The sequence below is a fragment of the Festucalex cinctus genome, chromosome 3, assembly GCF_051991245.1.
Source record: "Festucalex cinctus isolate MCC-2025b chromosome 3, RoL_Fcin_1.0, whole genome shotgun sequence".
NCBI classification, from domain to species: domain Eukaryota; kingdom Metazoa; phylum Chordata; class Actinopteri; order Syngnathiformes; family Syngnathidae; genus Festucalex; species Festucalex cinctus.
In genome coordinates, this window is record NC_135413.1 from 17518411 (window position 1) to 17545880 (window position 27470).

The 27470-nt window shown below is 36.4% G+C and overlaps 2 protein-coding genes and 1 long non-coding RNA gene across 4 annotated transcripts in view; 2 read left to right on the forward strand and 1 right to left on the reverse strand.

Moving 5' to 3' along the window:
• Positions 1 to 13954, forward strand: part of chka (choline kinase alpha) — a 25438-nt gene extending 11484 nt beyond the window's left edge. For both annotated transcript variants that reach the window (XM_077516264.1, XM_077516262.1), the window contains 8 exons: positions 463 to 596; positions 2110 to 2214; positions 2540 to 2598; positions 2680 to 2767; positions 7615 to 7723; positions 7830 to 7936; positions 8017 to 8098; positions 10765 to 13954. In XM_077516264.1, the coding sequence (XP_077372390.1) occupies positions 463 to 596; positions 2110 to 2214; positions 2540 to 2598; positions 2680 to 2767; positions 7615 to 7723; positions 7830 to 7936; positions 8017 to 8098; positions 10765 to 10824 (744 nt within the window). In that variant the 3' untranslated portion in view covers positions 10825 to 13954. The remainder of the gene's footprint in view (positions 1 to 462; positions 597 to 2109; positions 2215 to 2539; positions 2599 to 2679; positions 2768 to 7614; positions 7724 to 7829; positions 7937 to 8016; positions 8099 to 10764) is intronic.
• Positions 13955 to 16676: 2722 nt separating this feature from the next.
• Positions 16677 to 27298, reverse strand: cetp (cholesteryl ester transfer protein, plasma). The gene is made up of 18 exons (XM_077518046.1): positions 27153 to 27298; positions 26632 to 26993; positions 24557 to 24671; positions 24340 to 24471; positions 23624 to 23694; positions 23438 to 23525; positions 23264 to 23333; positions 23093 to 23153; positions 21930 to 22021; positions 21607 to 21706; positions 20675 to 20754; positions 20530 to 20580; positions 20279 to 20425; positions 19641 to 19708; positions 18517 to 18556; positions 17662 to 17731; positions 17299 to 17384; positions 16677 to 17218 (listed from the first exon to the last, which is right to left on the reverse strand). Exons 2-18 carry the CDS (start codon positions 26771 to 26773, stop codon positions 17120 to 17122), a joined length of 1512 nt encoding a protein of 503 aa, XP_077374172.1. The 5' UTR covers positions 26774 to 26993; positions 27153 to 27298; the 3' UTR covers positions 16677 to 17119.
• On the forward strand, positions 21007 to 23838 carry LOC144015861 (uncharacterized). Its single transcript, XR_013282809.1, has 3 exons — positions 21007 to 21139; positions 21244 to 21386; positions 23455 to 23838. It is a non-coding gene; the product is annotated as an uncharacterized LOC144015861 (long non-coding RNA).
• Positions 27299 to 27470: the final 172 nt, after the last annotated feature.

Sequence of the window (27470 nt, forward strand, 5' to 3'; positions counted from 1 at the left end):
TACCATTTTTTTCCACCTGTTCTCTGCAGTTGAGAGGCTACATCAAAGCCTTCTGTATGCTCTAGCATAAAAAAACAAAAAACAAAAAAAACGTATAAATACGTCTTTGGGACACGTAATACATTTAAATTAGAACGTATGTACAGGTTCTTGGGAGCAAATGTTAATTTTATTTAATGTTGTCATCTAATGAGATCCTAGAACTCAATCAAATATTCTGGCTTGAACAATAATACTCAGTTTGACACTGTCAAAGAAGTATAGTGTTCATTATTAGTAGGCTTAGAATTTTTGGTTTAGTAGTAGTTCACTAGTGCACTTCATCATACGGACACGGTGAACTCATTTAGTCTCCCCATCCGTATCCGATCTGGTTCTAATTTTCTAACTGGTCAGAGCACATTTTTAATTAAAGAGAACATGAATTCATGCCTGTAAGTAAAACATACGATGTATCGACAGAGCCGCAAGCTGGAAACATGTGAGCTGAGTGACCCAAGCATTTCTGCAGAGGTTGCCGAGAAAATGGCCAAGTTTCATGGCATGAGGATGCCTTTCAACAAGGAGCCCAAATGGTTGTTTGGAACCATGGACAAGTAAGTTACTAAACTTTGTCAGGGTTTTTCTTGACCCAAATTGAGGCAGAGGTGGTTTCATTCTGAGTGGTCGTAATCGTGTGTATGCTGTAACTCGGTCTGGTTCATTCAAACACTTTTTCTGTGTAGTTTTTAAATGTATTAATTATTAAGACTTTTAAGGTTACAACATAAAAGGCAATGTCCAGTATGCCATAAATCCAGAAAATTACTTCAATCTAGTACAACATCAAACATACGGCCCGCGGGCTGGATCAGGCCCGCAAATGGGTTTAATCCGGCCCGCAAGATGATTTTGTAAAGTAAAAAAAATAAAATAAAATAAAATAAAATTGCAATGTCGGACTAATTAATCAGCCGGCCACAATCAAAACATATAGATTTGTAATTTCACAAGCAGTCCTCAAATGAGCAATGCAACTTGTACGGGGAATCGTCGTCCTGGATGTCATCTTTTTACACGCAACTTAAACTACAGTTTGTTTAATTATTATTATTTTTATGTAAACATACACCGACATAAATGTGTTAAATACGTCACAAATTCAATTACTGGTAACACAAATAGATATGATAAGGATTAACGTCCTTATGACATGCAATGCATTCTGGGAACAATATATATGCAAAACAGGTTGATTTAACGCGTCCGGAATGTATACCGGCAAAATGTTGCCGCGTTCCATTTGCATTCGTGTTATTTTTCGGAACAATATGATTATAGTTGAGCTCGGTAATTTAGGGCTGGTCCATGAAAATCTGCGTATAAATGACGACAATTGTTTTTAAGTTATATACCGTTATTTTCCCGATGCGGCCCACTTGATAATATATTTTCTTCCATGCGGCCCTTGAGCTAACATGAGTTTGACACCCCTGATCTAGTGCAACCTCAAATGACCCATCCTGCCACGTCTTTATTTTCTATGTTGATGCAATTAGTAAACACAGACTACACCACTTTTTTTTTTTCACTCTTAAGTCAACATTCCCCACTTTTAAAGATAACGTCTCGATTCCGATAACTTTGCCTATCATGATGTACTTCCGTTTGAACTGAGCCAAAGTTGGTCTCTGGGTGGTGTTTACAAGGATTACGCTGCACAATTATTCTCAGTTTAGTGACAAAGTCCATCGTTCTGTCCCACTTTTCTTCATGGAAAGTTCCGAAATAGTGTTTTATGACGTGCAAGGCATAGTACACATATTACTCATATGTTGCGGCTTGATTGCTGTTTCATTTGGTGCCAATAAACTAAGACACCTCGATTGCCATTTTATTTCTTGTGATTAAATATTCACCATGTATTACAAGTTTAATAGTAAGGGAACAAAAAGATGACTCAAAAAGTTGTAATTGAGACGAAATAACACGACACAAAAATCACAACTTAACAAAACATATAACGTAAAACATCCATCCATCCATTTTCGCCTCTTTCACATTGTGCTGACTACGTAATTGACACGTGGAGTGAATGCGTCTTTTGTGTCTGCCTGTGTTTGTCATCAGGTACTTAAGCCAAGTCATGAGGCTCAACTTCACCCGAGAGTCTCACTTGCGGCGTTTCAACCGCTTGCTCAGCTGCAACCTGCAACAGGAGATGGATTGGCTCAAGTGTGTTGTTCTTAGACTTGGTATTGCATAATAGAAAATGTCGGCATGTGAAGGTGCTTTCCGTTTGGTCGCTCACATTTCAAATGACAAAACAATACGTGGTTGCGAGAGCTGTTGTGATATTTAAGCTGATTATGTTCATTAACGGACGATTATCTCGATGACGCTGGTGGATGGCGTCATACTTTCCTCTACACACGTGACCTTTGCAACACTGATTACATTTGTTGCCAGTCAGCTGGAAAAAAATCTTTACCATCAAGTTTCTAAAATGTGGTTAAAGCCTACACACACATTTTGCTGACCTCTTTTTGTCTATGTTCAGGTGTCTTCTGGAGTCCACCCACTCTCCAGTGGTGTTTTGCCACAATGACTGTCAAGAAGGTGAAATCATACACTGCAAAATCTACATTTTCTACAAGTCTACAAGACAGCGATTTCAAACATTTGTGCTTGTTGCTATAGGAAACATCTTGCTGCTAAAAGGCCACCATCAGTCGGACAAACAGAAGCTGATGCTAATTGACTTTGAGTACAGCAGTTACAACTATAGGTAGGCATGTTGGCACACGTCACTAATTGTACGCAAGCCATTCAATTGCCTGGTTGCAGCCTTTTTTATGTCCTTTTTTCTACAAAGTGGATTTGTTCATTTCATGATTTACCTCACGATTCATGTCACTGTTGCATCCGACACTATCATGGCATAAAACGTGGCATCTGTGTCACTGACGTTGATTTTACACAAATCGATTAAACTTCATGTGCAAATACATTTGACAGGGTGCTTATCACCAATCTGAGCGAAAGAGCTTCTGTGCAGTACAAGTACAGTTTAATTTTCACAAGGCATGTTTTGGCCCATAAAATCCACGCTGATGGTCAGATGAAGGGGAACACAATCTGCTTGTGAACCAAGTCAATATGTGGAGGAACTCAAATGTGTACTTGTATAAGCAAGTATATTCCTCAATATTAAATGTTATTTGAGATTGTAGGTGTTTATATGTATTTCTGTAATTTAGAATAGCACAATATTGTGTTTTTTTATTATTATTATTATTTTTTTCTATGAGCTCTTTTTATTATTATTATTATTTTACAATATTGTGACCTTTTTTTGCTTTGCCCCCCCCCTAATATCGTGATAAATTGTATCATGACCTTCATATCGTGATATTGTATCGTGACGTTTGGATATTGTTACTTCCCTACTCTTACAATGAAAAGAAAAATCCACCTTACAAATGCTATTATGCCATCTAGTGGCAGAAAAATGGCCAACACAAATCAATATCAAACTCATCTTTCACAGTACAGTACATCTTTTTTAATTTGAACTCAATAGCAAAAAGATGCAGCCATATTTCTATTGGATGAACATTTTTGTCCACTTTTATGTTAACAAGTGTATGAAACTTAGAAAAAACATTTGATTGTACATTTTGTATACCGTCTGCAGACTGACAGACAGACACTGCTGAATGTAACAGTCAATATCCCCTATATCCTCTTAAGTTTGCACTCCTTTAACTAAACTTGCTGTGCATCTAAAAGTATGTATGGGGTCTGACAGAGACAGAATGCTAAAGCCATACGTAACCTAGATACACTGAGTAAATGTAGGTTGATGGGTCCAAGGAGAGGGAAAAGAACACCGCCTGGCACATAGCTTGGATGCAATCAATACATCCTCCCAGCAGTCATAATTCATAGCCACCTTATGGCATGCGATGTCGAAATACTCTGCAGCTTGTTATGTAACCGGCATTTGGCAGGCTGCATCGAGCGGCAGTATCCAAACCTAATGCAACGATGGTGCATTAGGCTGGCTGTGTTTAAAGAGGCGACACAGTCATGTCCTTGAGAGCATGCTTATCAATGTTTTCGGATTTCAAGGGTAAACCGAATAGCTTACATTGGTCTGCACTCACTGTGAGTAACAGACAAAGCTTTCATTTTCTCCCACAGTCCTTTTGTCCCATCCCCCAGCTGTACCCCCACCCCTCCCCGCGCAGCCCCTTTAAGGCTCCTCGTATGCTATGGTCATGTGACGTACAGTACTGTACACAATTGCCATACCACACGCGTAATCTGTTGAGCACATGCTCTTGAATTAATATATGGGAGTATCCGTCTCGATATGATGACCTGATCGAACTGAGATCTACGGTGTACTGTATGTTTGCCCACCACGACATGACCTACTTTGTAGCACAAGACCATGAGAATACAGCCGTGTTGTCATGGCGCCTCCTCGGCTCTAATTTGCTCATGAATGCATTGCATTTCAATACCAGCAACTGAAACCAAATAATGATAAAATGGGAACACTTCTGGCTCTACAGGATGATGATGAACATTTTTTTTATTATCATAGGATAAGCCCCTTGAGATGCAACATCTCGTTTACGAGGGGGTCCCGCACAAATAATACAACAAGGCAATCATAACGACGCACTAGACATAAAAGACAGGTAAAAATAGGAAAGGAAAAACAAACAACAACAAAAAAAACAAACAGAGACAACCTTAACACATTCACTGCCAGCCAGGCAAAAATGCATCATTTGACGTCTTTTGCCGTCAATGGCAGTGAATGGGTTAATCTCAACACAACAAAGTTCTAATTATTTCATAATGATAAAATACACAATAAAACATACAGAATTATTGAAAACATTGGCAATCTGTTTTTAAATAATTAATAGAGCTCAGACAACAAACGAAAATTAACAGGTAGACAAGATGGGGTAAGTGACTTAAGGATTTCTTTCCTATTTCTTTAGTGACAGAGGGGACTATGAAAAAAACAAAAAAAAAACTGTGGCTGACCGTGGAACAAAATATTGTTTCAAACAGTAAGGAAAATTAAAATGAATACATTTTAAAAGAAACTGAAACCAATGGAATTGCCGTCTATGATCTAAAGAAAGCCAACCCAAATTATCATACATTAAACAATGATGAGTTAAAAAAAAAAAAAAAAAACTACAGAATTTAAAGCACATTAAGGGGCTGTAAAACGGATTTTGAAACAATCTGATAAACAATATCAGCATAATCAACAATGGGCAAAATAAGTTGAACAAACCATTTTTTTCCCTTACATTAAATGTAAAACTGCCTCGAACGAAACAAAACACCCAAACCAAAATGGACTTTGTTTACAATATGTTCAATGCGATATTTGTAAATTAGTGTTGAATCAACCCAAACTCTCAAATATTTACATTAATCAACTTTTTGAAGAGGTCTACAATCATTATACGGTATGTAAAAAATAAATCATTAAAGATCATTACACATGTATTCGTTTGGTTAAGTAAGTAAGCCAAGTCTGAAAAATGTTAGTCATGCTGTAACGATTTTTGAATTTGTAATGAAGAAGACTTTGACTGACGTACATATGATAGTATCATCAGCAAATAATTGAACAAAACAGTCTGAAAAAAATACAGTGAAGATCACTGATAGAAAAAGAAGTGGGCTGAGGGTACATCCTTGAGGAACACCTCTAGGTTGAACTAATAAGTCAGATGTACAGCCTTTAAAAAAAACAACAACAACACAGTTTTCTGCAATGTAAATAATAATTACAGGAACTAACTGAATGAGGAATGTGTCTGCCTTAGTTCCAAAGTGTAGCCGAAGTTCTCAGGACTGCGGGTGCTTGCACAGGTTCAGGACACTTAATTGGAATCCAATCAAAAGATTGGAAACACATTGTCGCCTCCACCGTACTAATCTGTTGGATATTTATGTTAATCTGTTTGCTGGCAGTGTCTTTTTTGGCCATTTTCTTGTTGCATGATGAATATTTTTCTGAAAATTGCCAGACAAAATAAATGGTTTTGTAGACTTCAGAATTTATTCTGCTGCAACCACCATGAGTTAGCTTATTAATAAAGACAAGTTTCAGAAGCAGCTATGCAAATGCCATCACATTCATCACACCCAATAGTTATGGAGGTGCCTGTACATTCCGTTGTGTACACTATCAGCCTTTGCTATGCACCGTTTATCCAACAGCAAAAGATAAGTGACAATCTCAACATATTTCGCAACCAGAATCGGCAGTTCTTCGTTTCAGTTTGTGGGTGTTTGGTTGAACCTTTTTCCCTCAGTGCATCTGATGTGTTTTTGTTGGCGTTAGCAGCGAGAAGCCACAGTGCTTCGACGCAGGGAGCCTAACAACAAAGTAGTGCACCTCGATGGAAAAACAAGATCTCGTACTCTCCTCAAGTGGAGGAAAGTGCATGAAAACATACACAGAGTTGGACGTTGGACTGTTATTTATGCATTGGTGTTGGGTTCAGTAGCATGACTGTATTTAGAAACACAACACTTTATTGATCACTTGCTGAAATTGATGGTTGCTGTATAATCTTAATTGAAAACCAAATGATACATAATATCTGGTTACGCCTACTGACTCTGTATTATAGCTGTCAAAAGGAACTCATTCACAGGCCATTTTCACTGACGCATCCCCCTTCGCTCCCGGCTGCTTTCCTGGATTTTGACTGATTTTGCAAGGCCCACATAATATTGTGTTCTATTGTTATAAAAACATGGAACCTATCAAAAGAAAAATTAGAATCTCTTCTTTCCTCAGGGAAAAAAAAAGTATGTTTCTATATGTTTTAAGTTTTTAAGCAATTAGCATAAGAATATAGCTTAGAACTATGGGGAAATCAGTTGGTTTTAACATGACCCTGGTTGATCTCTTATACTCTGTTGCCACCTGCTGGTTGTTTTTGTAATAACTGCCATTGCTTCAACCGTTCTCTGCAGTACAGAGGCTGCCTATGCCCTAGTATTAAAAAAAAAAAAAAACTTACAAAATGTATAAATATGTCTTTGGGATACATAAAACATTAAAATAGAACGTATTTATATATTTTGGGGAGCAAATGAGTTAATGAATCGACAAGTAATCGATTATCAAATTAATTGACAACTATTTTAATAATTGAGAAATCATTTGGAGCCATTTTTTTTAATTGTCCGAATCTTCTGATTTTCAGCATATCAACAGTAATTGTTCACTAATTTCTGTAGTCCTTCATGAAAGAAGACTGATTATCTTCTCTGTTTAATAAAAATAAGACATTTGCAAACTTTATAAATTTGCTAATTTTTTTTGTTTTTATTTTTTTTAATACGAAGTCAAGACGAAATAAACACCAATCACTGGTTAGTAAACAGCAATCGGGGAATACTGCTTTTGTAATACATTTTAAATGAAAAATTAAAATGAATCCAATTAATCAATTTTAAAAATACTAGGTAGTGACAGCACTACTCTGTATATGAGGAATTAATTTGTCAGATCAAGATTAGGCCATTTCACTGTGACAAATCCTCGGAACTAATTTTTTTTCTCATTTGTTGCAGGGGATTTGATATCGGCAACCATTTCTGTGAGTGGATGTATGACTACAACTGTGATGAGTTTCCTTTCTTCAAAGTGAACGCTCAGGCTTATCCTTCCAAGGCTCAACAGGTGTGTGGAATCTAGCAGAATGATTTTTTTATTTTTTTGCTTTGAACACATTTGCAGTTTCCGCATCAAATACTGACTTAAGCAACCTTGTGATGTCTTTGTACAGCTGCACTTCATTGAAAGTTACCTGCGTGCGTCTGATCAAGGGTTTGACAACTTAAGTCAAGAGGACCAAATGAAAATGAAGGAGGAGCTCTACTTGGAGGTCAACAGGTAAGTGAACTGACTACGTTTGACATTGGAAGAATTTATTCGAAAGGCAAGCAACATGTGTGCTTGACTTTGGCTCACAGGTTCTCCCTTGCATCCCACTTCTTTTGGGTCTTGTGGTCTATCATCCAGGCCCGTCTATCCACCATCAAGTTTGGATATCTGGTGAGTGATGCCATTTACAGCCTTTAATTAGTTTTACAAAGACAATTAAACGCGGAAAAATCAACAGTATAAGCATTAGTGACCCGCAGAGTGGGGCAGTCAGTTTTTTCTGTTTGAGGATTGGTCGGCATAGGTCAGGTCGGACTGCCATGTCAATCAACATGTCATATTGTCTGAGTGTTTGAAGTTCCCTGTGTGGGTCACGCACTCATAAACGCGAACCTCTGACCAAGGTCTGCCTTTGATCAGATGTCAAATTAGTGAGTGGACAGCTGTAGTGGACGGTCATAATGGCCGAAAGTGGGAATGCGTCAAATCCAGAGCAGGGTTATTACAATTTTAGAATTTTACATTTTAGTTAGTTTTTATTTCGTTTTGTTTTGTTTTTTAATTGTAGTTAGCGTTTTCATGGTGGCTCTGTTAGTTTTTATTAATTTTAGTGATTTAATAAATGCTTAGTTTTAATTTAGTTTGAATTAGTTTCAGTATTAGTTTTAGTTTTTTTTGTTTTTTTTAAATATGTATAGTTGTGCGCAATATTTTAAAAACAACATGGGAGTGACGTCATCAAAAGATGCTTTTCTATTGGCTGCTGCGAGATGACGTTGCTTCTGTGTGACACCCTTTCAAACGACCTTATTAAATTCAATTCAATATTTATTCATTTGTCATTGTGCAAATCACATGGTTATAAACAGCAACGAGATATCGTTATGATCAACAAATACTGGCATAATATATCAATAAATTTAAAGTTGGAATAAATTATTCCAGTTAATAGTAAAATCAGTCTACTTTAAATCATATTTAAAATCATACGCATAGGCTCACACATTAAATTAATTACCAACGACTAAAATTAAGGACATTTTTGCTAGAATTCTCATTTTAGTTAGTAAAATGCAGTTTCAGCTGTTTTTCGTTTTTTTTTTAAAAGCATTTTCGTTTTTATTTTATTTCGTTAACGAATTTGTTTTGTTTTTTTATTTTAGTTTTAGTTAAATGCAGCTGCGATGCAGTCACACAGTTACAGTGATCACATTCTCGTTTATTTTGGGTCTTGACAAACCCACAATGGTTTTGAAATGAAACAAACAAGATGTGCTTTGATTGCAGACTTCCAGTTTTAATTTGAAGGGTGAACGGTGGAGGAATTAGAAAAGTTTGTAGATGTGCCTCCCTCTTTTTTTTAAGAGTACAAAATACAAACCTAAAGGGACAGTTGTCTTCTCGGGTGTTGGATCACCAGCTGAGCATGTATGGCTGCCAATGGAACTGGTTCCTTTGTATTTATTGATGGGTGCTGAAAAATGCAATAGGATCAATACTGAACATTATCTGCTCATATTAATTAAGCCAAATCCCTTCAGAACTAAATGGTCAGCGCTTCACAGTGCAGATGGACAATGATCGGAAACACACTGTGAAAGCAACCAACGAACTTTTGAAGGTGGCAAAGAAGTAGAATGTTGTGCCAAACCAATCAGATGACCTGAATTGAGTGGGGCCTGGCAGACCATCACCAGGGATGAAATGCACCATCTGGGGATGTCTGCACAGGCATTCCAGTCTTCAGGTTGCAAATTGACTGCAAATGATGGATGAATGGATGGATGGATGGATGGATGGATGGATGGATGGGTGGATCTGCAACCAAGTATTAAAAAGTGGAAGTTTGATTAATTATTGTTAATTTGAATCATTACTTTCGGATGTAAATACTTTCAAATATAATTGTTTGACCACCAAAAACGTTTAATGACATATGCTAAAATCCTAATGAATGCCGCCATAAACGTTAAATCACGTCATCTGTTTTTTTTTTTTTTTATTTATTTTTTTTTTTTTTTTTTTTTTAAATCTACCAATGGGCAGTGCAACGTCTTGTGGGGAGCGCTGACCGTGAGATCGTGAGATGTGAAATCAAAAACACCCACTAACTGTGGTCAGTAGATGGCAGCATTGTATCTCTTTTCAATGGGCTGCCGGTGTATGAAATTACAATGCGAATCTTATGAAATAGAACACTTTCAAGGTTGACGTGAATAATTAAAGCCGTTGTCACATTAAATCTAATTCAGAGCATCACTGAACAAAAAAATAGTATCGAAGTCACTGTGGCAGTAAATATATCTTTTCACAAAAAGCTTGTTTTCTCCTTATTTTTTTTCTATTTTGTCACTCAAATTACCTGTTTTCAAATGGTGATTACTAAAGAATGGAATAAAGTAGAAACATACTTTTTTTTGGAATGAAAGAATGGAATCCAATCTTTCATATGGTATCCACCATGTTTATGTAGTCATCGATCGCACACAATATTCCTTGACTGATGAGTGAAAATGCTCAACATGGGATGGCACTGTCGGGGTTGTTTTTTGGATAATGTTTGGCATGCAAGTCTCATTTCAAATCTGATGTGATGGTGTTTAGCGCCAGAAAGATGAGAATTGTGGCCACGTCCCAATATTTAAAGGCTCGACTGGAAGCACTGAATGATGATGTAGGTTGAAGTAATCCATCCAACCATTTACTATACTGGTCTCTTCATTATGGTTGAAGGCAACAGGGACATGGTCACAAATCTCATCATCTTTTTGACTATAAACGCCACCAAAATTGATTTGAATCTAATCGGTGTTTTCTGAAAATGTTATTCCTCGTAGGAATACGCCATGGAGAGATTTGACGCTTACTTCCAGCAAAAGAAAATATGGGCCGTCTAAGCGAGCGAGACGATTGGACGACCTTCTCATCCGAGGGAGGTCATACTAGCTGATACCGATTCCATGCTTTACTTACACTCTGCCACAAGCGTTTTTGCTGGCTGCTGTTGGTGGTGCCAAATTGAAACCAGTCCGGGTGCTCGTCCGCACCCCAAATTCTGCTGCAGCTCAAAAGTTTTTCAACTGCTTGCTGACAGATAATCTTGTCAGGGCTATCTCTGCTTCTGCATCGCTCAGTGAATACAACTAATAGAGGCTATATGACTGAAGCAGGTCGCAACTGGATTTCAGTCGAAGCTAGGCTGGACGCATTAACATTGCATCAATGTATTTGTATTGATCATTCTGTGGGAAAGAGCCAAAATGTGAACTTCTTGTGGTAGATTTCTGCTTACGTAAGCATCCAACTACCTGTATGTATATTATATGTAAACCTCAAAGTACCAGTATAACCTGTCCTTCTCTGTTACTAATGGACCGTCATGCTGGGGGGTGTAATGACTTGATCATGTTATACAGTTGGTCTACATGCTATTCTAGATTTGAATGTCGGTATTTGCCATGCGACTTTAGGCCAGGGAAAGGGATTTGTGTTGTATTTCCATGTATATGAATTGTTCGATCCCGTCCCAAATCATCAATGTGAAACCGTCTTATACAGTATTGTACATCATCGTATGTAACAGCACACTAACTCTGGCATGGCTCTGCACACAGCAAGGTAGTCGTGGATTACTCTAAGTAAAATATACAGTAGTGATAGCTCAACTAAAACAACATTCCATCTATGAGTTATGACCTTAATAAATTGTTGCCTTGCTCTCCATTGGTAAATGGTGGATTATAGTAATTATAGAGTCTTTCCAATAAGACGCGATATTTGTTGTTGAACTGGTGAGAACTCTTCGGAAGTGTCGTTGCCTCAAAAAAAAAAAAAAAAGTTAAAAAAAATGTTCCTTCGTGTGGTCAAAAACAATTTAATTCCAATAAAGTCCAATCCTTTTCAATTACGTCCAAAGGAGAACGCGATCCTTTTCGCGTACAACGACAGCGGTTTTGCCTCCAACGTTCACACACACCTGACGCTCATTACCGTCAGCTTCATTTCATCCTGGGGGCACATGCGCCACCATGCGGTCAAACTCACGAATCACATGCAGAGAAGGAAAAACAAAGAACGCTGTGAAATGGCCTCAACAGTAATTAAGCATGTGAATGCATTTAAGAAAAACAGTTTTGACATACATCTGTTGACAGTTCCATAGTAAATGAAATACATACATGATTCTTGTAATTTTCAATACCAGGCCAGAAAAGTATTGGGACAGAAATATAACAAACCCAATTGCATTGCAAAATAGTCAAATGAAAACAAACATACTGCTATACATCTTATATGGTCATACAAAATCATCTTCATCCGATGGGGTCTGCTTTATTGAATATTTCACATGAAGTGTTGAAAATGCTTTGTAGTTTATGCTGCGTTGTGCTGAAAGTGACCTCAAAAGGTTGATGGACTTGCAGTGCTTCACAAATGCATTCGACCACCTGATACCATGAAATGAATTTAAGGCGCTGCGTATTGGACTCATCGGAGAGGTCAGACATGTTACCAATTTGTCATAGTCAAAATTTGGACAGATTTTACTATTTAAAAATGTTTTCATTTTTCTGACCCCTACAGTGACCAGCAACATTTGACTCTCTAGGTATAGCGACATAGCGGTTTTTAGTTGGAAACCATGCATGAAGCATACATTGGATGGTGGTCTAATAAATATGTCTCGCACTGGCGTCTATACAACAATCTACAGTTGTGTCTGAATTGTGAGCCACCTTTTGCAAACCCCCAAAATGTGATCTTGTGAAGGGTACCCTTGGTATATTACCTCATTGTTTATATATGAGTAGTGGCTCATAATATGTGTTGATTTACACAAAATCGAGGGAAATAAATCCCATCTTCGTCTACTGAATACGCCAGTTGACTGATGCTGGAACTATCCAGATGTGTTTGAAAGTCCTGTGTAGCACTGTGGATCTTGAAGGACTGGAGACAAAAAAAAAAAAGTACTTCAGTGTTAACTGGGATTTATTTGAGTTGTTTTTTTGTTTTTGTTTTTTAATACTTGACACTAAGTTATCCTTCTTTTTGAACTTATACATGTTTGTAGTTATATAATTTGGAGATGCAAAGGTGCATCAGAATATTGTCCATTAGACGTAAAATATATATATATATTTTTGAGTGTTTTCACATTTGAAAGAGAATATGTCAGGTAGTTTTTGTTTGTGATATATCCTTGTTTACAGTATTAAAGAGTTTGATTCTGTTACTTTTTGGGCAAATGTGAAACAGTTACCACAATTATAAATGAAATGATTTGGAGCCAAAAAAAATAAAAAAATAAGCCAAGGAGCTACAAACTACATACAGTAACAAGTGCCACAAGCCTTGAACATCATGAGCCACCTTTATTTGTATGACTGATTGAACAAATTACACTGAGACCAAATTTCAGTCCCTTGCCTCGGGTAACTTCCACCTTGATCTTTTCGTTTGGACCAAACCTGAACTGGACGGTAGGCCTTGGCATATCATCCCAAAAGTTTGACAAGTTCATCCCTATTGAGGCAAAACTCTTAACCGTGTTAGTGCTTATTTTAATTCATGGCTCTTTTGTCAATATGTTTTTTTTTTGTTTTTTTTTGTTTTTTTTATCTTAAAATGTATATATTGAGCCATTTTTTTCCAGTATAAGTTGCTTGGTAATTTTAATTTCCTTGATTATTTTAAACATTTCATTGTTATGTTAAAAAAAAAGAAAGATTCTTGTTGTATTTGCTGAACATTACATATGTGCATATTCATGTTCACTCTGGGCCAACTTGTTTATATAGAAAAACACAGAATGGAACTAATGCGCTCACTTATTGCAATATTCAATCACTATGATTGTGGCGTACTTACGATACATGTTGTGGATTTATATTCAGCACAACACTATTGGTCATGAATCCTTAACTGAACTGAAAAAGATTAACTACTGCAGTATAGAAACCATGAACCTCCTCACTTGTATTTCTGCTTTGCACAAATAAAAATAAATGCAAAAACTATGGAAAAGTCTGTTTTGATTCATCTTGGGGGGTCCGGGGTGATTTAAAAGTATGAATTCAAACAATTTGACAGTGTTTGCCCTGCTATAAACATTAGCTAGCAAGTACAGGTAGTAATTTCTGTTATGTTATACTGTATATTTAACTACAAAATATAATTAAGTTGAGCAACAAGTAAAGATTTTTTTTTTTTTTTTTTTTTTTTTTTTTTTTTTTTTTTTTTACATCATTATTGAATCATTTTATTGGAGAGATGCACACACCTAATTGTCACATCAATCGGCATGAATGCCCTTGGCAGATTAGAGTGACAGGGCAGCACAGAGGCAGAAATGTGTTAAAATTAGAAAGAAAGAAAGAAAGACAGAAAAATCTGTGCAGCCAAGAGAAATGCAATCAAAAAGAATTAACTATTGGGTGATATTAGCACAATATTAATGGCCAGAATTGTATTGCAGTCAGCAGGAAAGCTTTGCTGGCCCTGACCTTCCACCACTGTTTTAACTTGAAAGGAATGCAAAGCCAGTGAACACAAAATGGGGGAAGGGATGAAGGCCACTGAGCAGCACTTGAGGGCCAAATTCCTTCTGCCATCTTGAAGTAAAGCCAAAGTAAACAAAATATATGAAGAAATATAAATATTAACATCTGTAAGTACGGTGAGCAGAATTTCCTTCCTACTGTGATCCGAAACATTAATTGACCCTTTTCACCCTCTCGACATGTAAGCAAGGAATGCTTTGTACATGTAACCTCTGCTGACACACAGACGGGTGGGTGGGTAAGAATGCAGCGGAGAGGAATGTTATTACAGACAAAGAGGTCTGGGAGGCTAAATAGTTGAAATGATCAGCTGGGGGCATTTGTCCAGACACGTTGCTTGTTTACATCCATGTGGCCTGTCGGCAGCTGTACATTCTCTAAGATGCAACCAGAGCAATTGTAAAAATGACCACCACACGAGGATTTCAGACTGATAGCATTGTATACAGCAATGTTTGTTTTAAAGTGCTTTATAAATAATGTTGAGTTGAGTCAATCTAGTGACCGGTGGTTGTATTAGCTAATGCTAAATGCTATCTTAGTTAACAGTTAAACAGCCCTAAACAAGACTGAGTGCACTGTCCTAAAATTATCCCATCTTTTTTTGCTCAGCCCTCGCAGCTATTGGAAGCTGGCTGTGCTGTTTACCTCACGCGGGTCCCACATTGTAACATTGGAAATGTGCTGCCAAAAAAACTTAAGCTAGCGTTGGGTTTGACCGACGACCGCAGCATTAGACTAGCTAGGTGTAGACAAAGGAGTACAAAGTAGCAGTATTTACTCATATTTTATATATTGTCGCTGTCAGGTGGAAATCTCCCTCCTTTAATCAATTTTTAGTGACAATATCTGGACCATTAGAGAGGGCCTTTATGGTAAGGATGGGCAGAAATAGTGTCCCATCAATGAACAGACATAATATGGTTAAATGAATTAGAAGTTCCCACGAACCCAATAGGGCTGGGAGGGATTTGCTCGTCCCACACACTACTGTTTGAAAACAGGGAACAGAATTGAATGCACTGTGATCAAATCAGTTGGCCACTTGGCCATCTTGACCTTGGAGCAAGGAATTGTTTGGCATATATAGCACCTGCAGACACACAGACAGTGACAAGAATGCAGCACAGAGGAATGTTATCACAAAGAGAGTATGACTGCGAGGCTGTTTGAAACTCATGGCATCCGTAAACAGAACGTTCAATGCGACAACTTCCATCCCTTCATTTCTTTTGCACTTGTCCTCATTTGGATTGTGTGAGCTGAAGCCTTTGGCTGACCTGGGTCGCCTTTGGGCACATGCAGACAAAGTCAACCAAACAATTAACACTCACATGCACACCTTGCACAATTTAGTCGTGAATTAATTTAAATCCAGCATTGCACTGTAATGTAATTTGATATGTGTGGATTATTTTTAGTTCCAAATGTGATGAAATGTCACTTAACTACTACAGTATAAAAATCTGCCTTGTTTGTATAACAGTCACGGGCAAAAAAGCAATACAATACGCCGTTTGTTTTCACCGTTTATACTAGGAACCATTTGCATTGCGTTGCATTGGGGAAATATCAGAAATGCCCGGATGTTCGGAATTGACACTAGACTTACTCGACACAATTCAAAATTTTCAAGACAAAATACTGGACGTATTACAATTAAGAAAACAGCGCAGAAAACACTTTTCGATGCCAGTGAATTTGAGTAGCCCGAATGTGAGCTCCGAGACTGACTTCCGTTCCAATGACATGGGCAACAGTGCATAAAATAATTGTAACAACAAGGACACCTAGCGGTTGATCAACATATGTCCCTCAATTGTTTCAACAACAACATCTGATAGAAAGAGACCGCCCCCCCCCTTTTTTTTGTGTGTGCAAATGACTTATTAATATTAATATCATATTTGAACCTTTGTGGAACAGACAGCACATTTAGTGGATAGACAGTCTGCTTCACAACATTATAACCCCCCCCCCCCCCCCCCCCCCCCACGCTAAATGTTGCTATATTAAAAGCACTTCAAGTATTTCAGATGCAAATCCACATTTAGAGCAGTCCGCCTCTCTCCTCTGAGGATTCCAGATCCATCCCACCTGCTCAGCCCCGGACACAGCACCCCCCATTTTAAATGCTGCCTCCCCAGACCACCATAACAAAGAAAAGAACACTGGCAACAACAGACTGATAAAGAATCTGCAGAACTTTATTACAGAATACAGAAATTCAAGAAGGAAAGTCTCGTCGGAAAGTATGTTTGATGTTCTTTCATGTGCACGGTGTAGGTGTTGTCTGACAACAGATGCACATTACTTTTTTAAAATTAGTCTTTTTTTGGTTAATGGTGGTAATATTGTAAAATTGTCAGAAGCCTCTCCTGTGCACATCCATCTTGAGGTCAGTCCGATTGAATTTACCATCATTCATTTCAAATCTTTTATCTCCTTGGTATTGCTTACCTTGTTTGACTATCATCATCATCATTATCATTATAATCATCATCAATATTATTAATTATTATTATTATTAGTTGATTTTTTGTAATTTGTAATCAAGTGTCACTTAGAGTGTTACTTGAGAAATGTGGGTGGGAGGAAAGGTGTCAAAACCTTTGTTAAATTTGAGCCTTTATTGTTGCAAACTGTCTGTTTGCTGTAGTGTCTTCTTGAGGAAGTCAACAAGGAGGTGATGAGGAAAACCAAAGTCCATCTGGATAATCGTAAATCCCTGAGCAAAAAGGGAATAACACTTATTTTAAAATGTGTGACAAATGGGCAGATGACAAAATCTGTTCAAGTGAGACTTACGTCCCGAGGAAGCACTTCTGGTTTGTAGATGTCAAATAAGTATAATCCCTGTTTGTCCAACAGCCTGGTTACCTCGGTTTCAAGTACTAGAACAACAAACAAGAAGACCACAGTCAATCATTTAACAAACAACAACAACAACATGTTGCTTTTACACACAGGCCATAGTAGTTTAAATGTTTTGCTTCACATTAGTGTTCGCAAATAGTGTGGAAATAGTTTGCTTATTTACATAAATTATGATGTATAATGTTGGAATGAAATGATGGTACACAGTGCGCTCCCAATAGCAAATCATTATTGTTTAGACTGTGAATTCTATACACCGAAACAGTAAACGTGTTATTATTGTTTATGACGTACCAGATAACACCTTGGGGACACCTATCTTCATCACAGCTTCTTGTATGAAATTCAGTTGTGCTTGATCTACCTAAAAAGATAAATCAGTAAATGAAAATGTTGTTTAATGTTCATAATTTACCCAGAATCCAAATGTATACTCTTTTGTTCCCCAAGAGGATATTTTCAAGTGTCACAGATGAAACATAAACACCAATTCACTGCCATTGTCAGTTATATTTCAAAATGTGATATATCTGCAAACATTTTTGAAAAAGCATTGTAAACTTTCCAAGAAACGTTTTTTTTTTCTGAATGTTGATAATCGGGTCTCTCTGGAGTGCCCGCTCACCCATCAAGTGTGATAGCACAACCAAGTATATTTTTGGTGACTAGAAAATCATGCAAAATGGTTAGATAACAGCTCTTCAATTAAACTTTTATGACCTATTTTTTGTTGCCATTATTATATTTGCCCAAACAAAAGTACCTTTAGTTGTACCAGGCGTTTAAAATGAAATTAAATCAATGACTGTGTATGTCAAAGCCAAAAACAGAGCTGCAGCATTTGCACTGATTAGCATTGGCTAACAGTGTTATCAGTGTTTGTTTGCTTCTGATACCTGGCACAAACTCCAATGTTCAACTGGGACTGGCTTGTCAACCGGTGGTGAGGTGAACGTATTTGTGTTTAGCGATGCGTTCACTGCACGCATCAACCGGCTTCAACCTGACTGTTAAAAGTGGATGTGTTGTTATTTTACTTTATGTATCCTTAAACAGTCTCTTTTAACAAAGACATCCATCCCCTAGACACAAAAATGACACCAGCAGTTGTTACCAAAATATGCGATGGCATCAGAGCAGTCCACTTACCAGAGGATTCTGGTATAATTCAGCATGTAGTACATCAACCCTGGAAGATGAAATCGTCACTGATTTGTAAGTTAGCATCCGGGATGGCAGCAAAATTCAAAAATTAGCTAGTTAGTTAGTTGAATTAGTTTTCAGGGTGGTTCTGTTAGTTTTTATTAGTTTTAGTTATTTCATAAATGCTTAGTTTTAGTTTAGTTTTAGTTAGTTTCAGTATTAATTTTAGATTTTTTTAAAAATGTGTATGACTTGTGCGCAATATTAAAATTCATCCACTCCCAGCAGCCATTTTCACAGAAGCAATTCCGTTTGCTCCCGGCTGTTTTACTGGATTTTGACTGATTTTGCAAGGGCCACAGAATATTGTGTTTTAATGCTACAAAAACATGGAACCTACCAAAAGAAATATTAAAGTCTCTTCTTTCATCCAAAAAAAGTATATTTCTATCTGTTTCTGTTTTGCAGCAATTAGCATTAGAATATAGCTAAGTTTAATCAATTTTCACAAATCTATTTAGAATTGTGAGTAATTGGGCTTTTTTTCAACATGGTCCTGGTTGATCTCCTTTGCTCTGCTGCCACCTACTGGCCGTTTATGTAACAACTACCATTTCTGCAACCGTTCTTTGCAGTCGAGAGGCTGCATCAAAGCCTTCTGTATGCTCTAGCATTAAAAAAAATAAAATTAAATTAAAAAATTTAAAACAAAACAAAACGTATAAATAAGTCTTTGGGACACTTAAAACTAAAAAGAAACATATTTATACGTTTTTGGGAGCAAATACATCAACTGAAGGTGCTTTTCTATTGGCTGCTGCTAGATGATGTCACTTCTGTGTGACACACTTTCAAACAGTTATTCTGATTAATATCAAAATAAATCTACTTAAAATCACATTTAAAATCCTTCCCATATGCTCATGCATTAAATTAATTCACATGACTAAAACCAAGGATATTTTTTTCTATAATTATAGTTAGTTAGATTTGTAAACATAAAATGTAATTTCAGTTAGTTTTCATACCCAATATAAATGACTATAAATCCAGTGCATCCCAATGAGATACAATTAGAATGTATAAAACAGAGATTTAGTAATAATAAAAATGGATGAGAAAGCTCTTACTGTAAAGATTTGCCATGTAGTAAGACGTGTTTGTTGACATAAGAAACCGAGACATCAGTGGTGATGAACTGCACAGAAAACAAACAGCCGAAACATTATGACAAACACATTAATCAGAGGGAAAAAAAAGATTGTGAAATAAGTCGACCAATGATTCAAGATTAAGATTCCATTTGTGGACTTTCATCTTGCATCCAAAGATTATTGCTGACATTCTCGCCAGTAAATTCCATTTCAGTGAGCTGTTTAACTTCCTCTATTATTCATTTAAAGTACAACTTGATGCACTCGCACTTCCCAAAACAGGCACTTTATTAAATTTGCAGATGACACAGCTCTCGTGAGCATGCTGCCGGATCGAGAGTTAGATCGCGGGCCAGTTTTAGAATCCTTTTTCCGAGTGGTACAATAAGTCACAATGAGATCAAAGAAACGACCACAGATTTTAGAAGGTCACAACAATTCACTGACAATCTTATCAATGAGTCCATTTTCAATATACTGTATAGTGGAGTGAATCAATCAGGAATAGGATATAGGACAAAGGAGCTTGTTGATCCACCATGGTGCCTGTCAAAAGCTCAATGACGAGTCTGCACACCCAGCAACCACCCAGTATATTTGCGACAAAGTCTTACCGTCTGAAAGAAGAGAGTTTCTTGACCTTCGCACCACAGTTGGCCAAAAGCCTCGGCCCAGACACTTGTCCCAAAGGTGGAAGTGTTTACAGAGGGCACGGATGAACTCCACACACGTAATTCTGGGTAACTTGTTTCAACAAGACACTTGACACACAAACACACACGGTAATATCAAAGTATCCTCACGGTGGAGAAAAAAAACAAGATTTCATATCATGAGCAATGATTGAATGCATTGTCCACATTACCTTTCTGAAAATATCTGGAATGGTGGTAGAGACATTTATCCTGAAAAGTTCCTGAAATCACATTCATAAGAGCTGTGAAAGTTACTCAAGTATTGTTTTTGTACATCCTGGCGCATATGAGTATTCATTTGAGGTGTTTGTTTACAATCAACTCTGCTCCAGTGATGTTAAGCCGGAAGCGACCATCTTGGTGGGCAGCTTTCATCATGGGGTTTAAGACATGATCTAGGGGTAACAAAACAACACCAAAAACAATCTTAAGGAAGGAGTGCGATGAGTATACACCGTTTGTTACTATATCACATACTGACAATCATGCCCATTGACTGTAATGCTGTTATTTTACAGAAGATGGCGCTTTATTAATCTGGCAATAGCCAGATGGATATGTCTCTCCACAGTAATTTCGTCTGGAAAAGGCAGGACATTTTGTACAATAATTCGAGCTGATTGGACGATGCGTCATTCTACACGTTTGTTTTTTAACCAATCACGACCACGAGTGAAAATTTTTTACTTCGTTCTTGCCGGAGGTGGGAAAGGCAGGAACATCTTACCAGCTAGAAATGCAACAAGCGCCTCTCGCTGTTCAACATTCAACAAGGAAACGGTGAGTAATTCTGCGAGAACAGAATTAATTGTAGCGTCCATTCGTCCATGTTAGGTTTGTTTGTTAGCTCCGGCGTCGGCGCTGACTTCCTGTTTTCGTCACAGTTGCATATCCCGCCCCCAAACACAATGTCGCTCTGTGATTGGTCTGAACAACTGCGGCGGATATCAGCAGGAGCGATACAAGATGTATTCTCCGGCGTTTGTGAACTCACAAATACCGCGGGAATTCATCTTGCAAGAGCAAGGTTAGCGCTTTATTGAATATTTACATAATTCTGTCTGTTGAGAGATTATGTCCTCAGTTGATTGTTTATATGTATTCAGTTGATGTGTATGTTAAGATGCCAAAACTTAACACAGTCACACCTGTAGCCAAAATTCATCTTTTAATATTTGGTCATTTTTGGAAGTACGCACTCTGCGACTCTGCATTTTATTGTGTTATTGTATTGGATAAATGCAGACCTGAGATCCAAAAGTAGATCATCCTGTTTTCAGTCAGCTGATTAGGGTTGAAAGTTGAATCACTTATGACAGCAGAAGTATTGTTGTAGTTTGTGAGCCCCTGGAAATCGGAAAAAAACAAAAACTATCAAAGGATTATCATTTAATTGATTAGCAAATACGGTAACAAAGTTATTAGCATTCATTGGTAATTGACCTCTATGCTATATCGTATGGATGGAATAATTTGTTTTTACACTAACTTGTGTTTTGATCATGTATTTATATTCTCACTTACCTTACGTCTTACAATAAGGTACAGTACATGTCTGGATATTGTTTACCTTGTGGTATGATTCTATGTAGTTAGCAGTGATGGTGGGAGCAGTGGTCACACCGATATCCACAGTGATGTCTCCGTCACTGAGGAAATGCTCTGAAAACACATCACATCACACTACATGATGCAAATCAACAAAGTTCTATTGTGTAGAGACGCAAGATTGTAGCAAATACAAGGCTAATAAATGTGAAGTACTATTAGCACATTTTATACATATACTTTTTAAACGTTTTCTTTTTTTTAACTTAAAAATATATAAATATATAATTATTACTTTTAAATAAATATTACTTTTGAATGTTTTCTTTTCTTCCTTTTAAAAATAAATGTTCTGACTTTTTTTTTGGCAATACCAAAGAAATGTTATGGTATTTTTTTGCATTTCTTCTTTTGTTTTTGGATATTTTATTGTTAGCTATTGAATGTTGTTTTTTTCCCCTGCCTTTTCTGCTATCAATTTTCTGACATTTTGGAAATTTTGTGGACATTTGGGAATGGTAAATTTCAGGATTTCTTCTTCTGTTTTTGGTCATTTTAAAGGTACTTTTTAAACGTTTTTTTTTTTGACTTTTTTTTTTTTTTATATTTTTTTCTGATTTTTTTGGGGGGGAGTGGGTCAATTTTGTGGACATTTCTTCTTCTTTTGTTTTTGGACATTTTATGGTTACTTTTGAATGTTTTATTTTCTTCCTTCTAAAAATGCATTTTCTGATTTTTTTGGCAATATCAAAGACATATTATTGTGCCTTTCTTCTTTTGTTTTTGGAAATTTTTTTGTTAGTGTTCGAATGTCTTTTTTTTCTACCTTTTCTGCTATCAATTTTCTTAGATTTTGGCAATTTTGTGGACGTTTTATGGTAAATTTCAGGATTTATTCTTCTGTTTTTGGTCATTTTATAGGTACTTTTTAAACATTTCTGGCAGTTTCATAGACATTTTATGGTCATTTTCTGCTTTCCCTCTTCCTTTTTGAGCATTTTTTAGGTAATTATTAAAAACATTTTTTCAATCTAAATCAATTCATTTAAAGAATATTTTATCTAAAAATAAAAATAAATATGTAAAAAATATGAATGTCTATTTCTCCTTAGAGTATTGAAAAAAGAACTGAAGAAGTACCTATACAAAGGGATGTACTTTAGGAAGGAGTGTAATTGAACCCACCTGCTTTCTCCTGTATGAAGTCAGCTAATATGTTTGCCACTTTGTTGATCTCCTTACAAATCTACATAAGGAGAAAATCTTCGTTTTTTTTGGGGCGCAGTTTCTTTTTATAGAAGACAATATTGTAGCTATGATTCTGATGATCACATGAGAATTAAAAGGTGATTTTACCTGTCCCTTGACGACGAGCTTGACACTGAATGTGATGAAGTCAGTGAAGAGCTTCTTGAGCCAGTTTGGTCTGAACACACACACAAACAAAAATATGGAAAAAAAAATGCCTTCAGCTGACAGCGTGATAGTGATACTGTAGCTATAATTATTAAGAAATTATGAGTAACTCACTCTCTCTCCCCCTGCAGGTGCAAACGCAGCTTGTCAAAGTTCAAGTAGCAAGATGATGTGTCTGCTGCGACCTTCCCCTTACCACAGTCTAAGACAAATAATTTCAATGTCAAAAATATGAAAATATTGTCACGGATATTCAGCTGTTTTTGAAACCAAGTCGACTTAGTGAAATAGATGACTTACACAGTTTGGGGTTGATTCCAAGGTCAATCTGTGACTCAATCTCAAAATTAATTGACTGAGCAACGTTGACTCTAGATGAAAAAAAAAATGAAGAAATGTATTTATATTTTCTGGATTAACAATGTGATTCCATTTGTACTTCCTGAATTTGTGTATACTTGCTCTCTGAGCTGCATTTCTTCAAAAGGATAATACATATTTTGCACACATCAAAAATAAAAACAGTGGGTAAAATGTTTTGATAAATATTAGATAGTAGGGGTGTTAAAAAAAATCGATTCGGCGATATATCGCGATACTACATCGCGCGATTCTCTAATCGATTCAATAATCGGCAGAATCGAATTTTTTTTTTTTTTTTTTAGGATTCACACCTTGAGCATGGAAGAATGTTATATGAACGGAACATTAAGCCTTAATATTTTATTTTAATGCTGTTCAAACATGAAACAGATTACAACCTCTATAAGACTGAAATTTCAGATAAATAAATAATACATTTTCATATAAATCTTACACTCTACAAGCTTACTGATTAGTATTTTCTAAATTTGAATGAAAAAAAATCGCAAAAATCGACTTATAAATTAGTATCGGGATTAATCGGTATCGAATCGAATCGTGACCTGTGAATCGTGATACGAATCGAATCGTCAGGTACTAGGCAATTCACACCCCTATTAGATAGTTATTGTTCATTTTCCAGACACACTCACAGCCAGTTGCCATATCCGTAATGGATGGTCCCAATGAAGACTGCAGATACGTTGCTTATCTCCATGGCGATGCCTTCACCTGGAAGAAGCTCAAAGGAGCTGTGACCGATCGTCAAGTTGTGAATCTCCATACTGGAGGAACAACGATGGAAACAGCACAAACATGATTTAAAAGAAATTCGTTTTCCAACCGTGCGTATGTCATTAATTCACTCACTTTTCAAGGCCATATGAGACGGTGCCCATGAAGGGCACCGTCTTCTCTGCTTTGACACTTGGATATTTGGCATGTTGGAACGCTGCCTCAATCACTTTAGTGGTTTTCTCATTCACTGTATATAGATGAGATTAATCCGGTCACAAACAGAAAATTGTGGTCAGAAAATGGGGTCAATTTCATATTTCTTTTTCCATAAATCAATACTATTGGTCAGTCCCCATATGGATTTATTTATGTATTCATTCATTCATTCATTCATTCATTCATTCATTCATACAATATAGTGGATATGTATATATTAAGTGTGGAAAATAGCTTGATCTTTTTAATGGATGCAATGTTAATGGCTCAACAAACCTTTTTTTTTTTTTTTTTTTTTTTTTTTTTTTTAATATGCATGATTTCCAGTCTTGAAATTAACAGACAGAAACTGGATTTTCCATCAAAATAACGGACATTCAAATTAGTTTTTTTTCTCAAGACATAAATAATACTGTGCAAGAAAAATCACTTTTTGATGGTATTCATTAAAAATGTAAAGCTTTTATGTAATGCTGTGTTATGTATTGTTCATTCATCCAAGCTGTATTTTCATCCAGAAAACGGGGAGAAGTGACAAAGACCAGAATCCCAAAAGATAAATAATAATAATAATAAATAGAAAATAGTGTGCACGCTCACTTTTCAAGCTATTTCACAGAGAAGTGATGGACTGAATGATGACGTTTCAATTCCTGTTTCCATTTACAGTAATGTTTGCTTTCAATAATGAATTAATTAAAAAAAAAAAAAAATTGGATGGAAAATGGATTTCTTTGCCATACTCTGAAGTGGCATAGTTATTATTTAAATAATAGACTGCAATATGTCAGTATAAATGCCAAGACACCAAAAGGTTCCATCTTAGGGACATTATTTATTTATTTATTTATTTATTTATTTATTTATTGTTTATGTATATGAAACACTTAATGTCCAGTATTATTTGCAGATGATATCAATTTACTTATTTACAATCGATTTTTGTTCTGAACTCATGAATGAGGTTAACAATGGCCTTCATGCATTTTGAACAAACGGCCTCAAACAAATAAATTGGCATTAAATGTGAAAAGGTCTCATTTTACGATATTTGCAAGGAAAATGAATTATAATTTGGATTCAGTGAAAATGCATATGGTGAAGAATTTACAATTCCTATGGATATTAATTGATGAGAAACTTACTTGGAAAAAAACAGATTAGTTTTGTTTGAAGCAAGGTTATATTTCTGGGGATTACTCAAAACATTCATCTTTTTTTTAGTCTGGTATTGCTATATTTTACCTACTGTAATATTCCTAGCTATGTGTCCCCAACCGGTCCACTTTTTTTTTTTTTTTTTTTAATAAATGCAATTTATTGTCTATTTTTATTTAAATACTCTTCAGATATGTACATTTGTTTTTAAATTGAAGTGCATGGGTTCAGAGATTCCACAAAGTTTTCAAACATTTTTCATTTGTAATTATCAAGTCAATTGTTATTCTATCAGACAGAACAATAACTTGTACAGTATTGTACCTACCAATGTATAATGCATCTCCAATGCAGTTTTCATTAAGATAGCGTGGAGTCCAATTACGGAATATAAATTTCCACTTATTAACTCTGATTCTTTGCCTCTACCAATAAATATAAAATGAAACTCAAGCAAGCTTTGACACCAAAGAGATTGCAATGTTAGTATTCTTACTGTTATTTAAATTTTATCTCCTTTCTGTAGATAAGCTTGTTATAGGTTTCTACCTCACCTGCAAATATGATATATTATTTTACTTTTATTTGATTTTATATTTGAATTTTTGTTCAAGAAGAATGTGTAAATAAACTAAAGTTGAAAGAGCATGAAAACTCCAGGCTCGAACTTGCACCCTCAGAACTGTGAGGCAGATATGCTAACTATTCTTCTACGAGTATTAAACATATTGTACCAACTCTCCTGATTATTATTAATTTTGTAAAGCAGATTTCCCGGTGTCAGGTACCATGTTTGTTGTATGCAATACTTGTACAGGCTGTTCGGCACTCACACACAACAGCTGCAGGATAAGTGAGACGGCACACGGCTCCGGTGAATCTGTAGGCTGAGGCAGCATCCTGCAGGCACCCATGAGATAATCCATACGCTGATGATAGCAGCACGAGTATCAGTGGAGAAACGCCATGAGTCATTTTGCAAACGGACACTGGAGCGCTCTCTCGAACCTTTTGACGTGTGAGTTTTGTTTGGACAGCTTGGGTTTCTGCACACTTTCAAAGTTGGGCTCTTTTGTCAGTGCAGCTCATAGCTAGGAAGATTTCAACTACTCCACTTCCAGAAGGCTAATTTCAACCTACTTGTGATCTTGTCTCTGTTATCGCTCAGATAATCTTATAGATGGTGAAGTTTCTTCTGAAAAGAAGACAGAGAGAAGAAATGCAAATTACTAGTCAAGTTTGATTGGGTGGGGGGAGACGCACACAAATACTGTACAAATTTACATTTGTCTGTTACACTAAAGTAGACATCACTCACATGTGAAATTAGCGTAACGATATGAAGAGAACAAACCTTTTCCCCACTCAATTTGTCTTCTCTCCGTGCTTTTTCCTATTTTAAGGTTACAACAGTGTACTCATTCAAAAATATGAAGAATCCAATGAGTTGCCAAACTAAACATAGGTTACCATTTCAATATAAGCAAACTGTCTAGCAAGTAAGCGTTTTTGAACCCGGTTACTTTTATTTGTACTACTTGCTGTGTTGGTGGTAACTGATTGACAGCAGCAGTCAGTTTATGGAACCTGTAATATAGCACCATCTAGTGGAAATGTGTGTGTATCACAGTCATCATCCTTTGCGGTTTCTCCAGAGCTACTACTTCTTCTT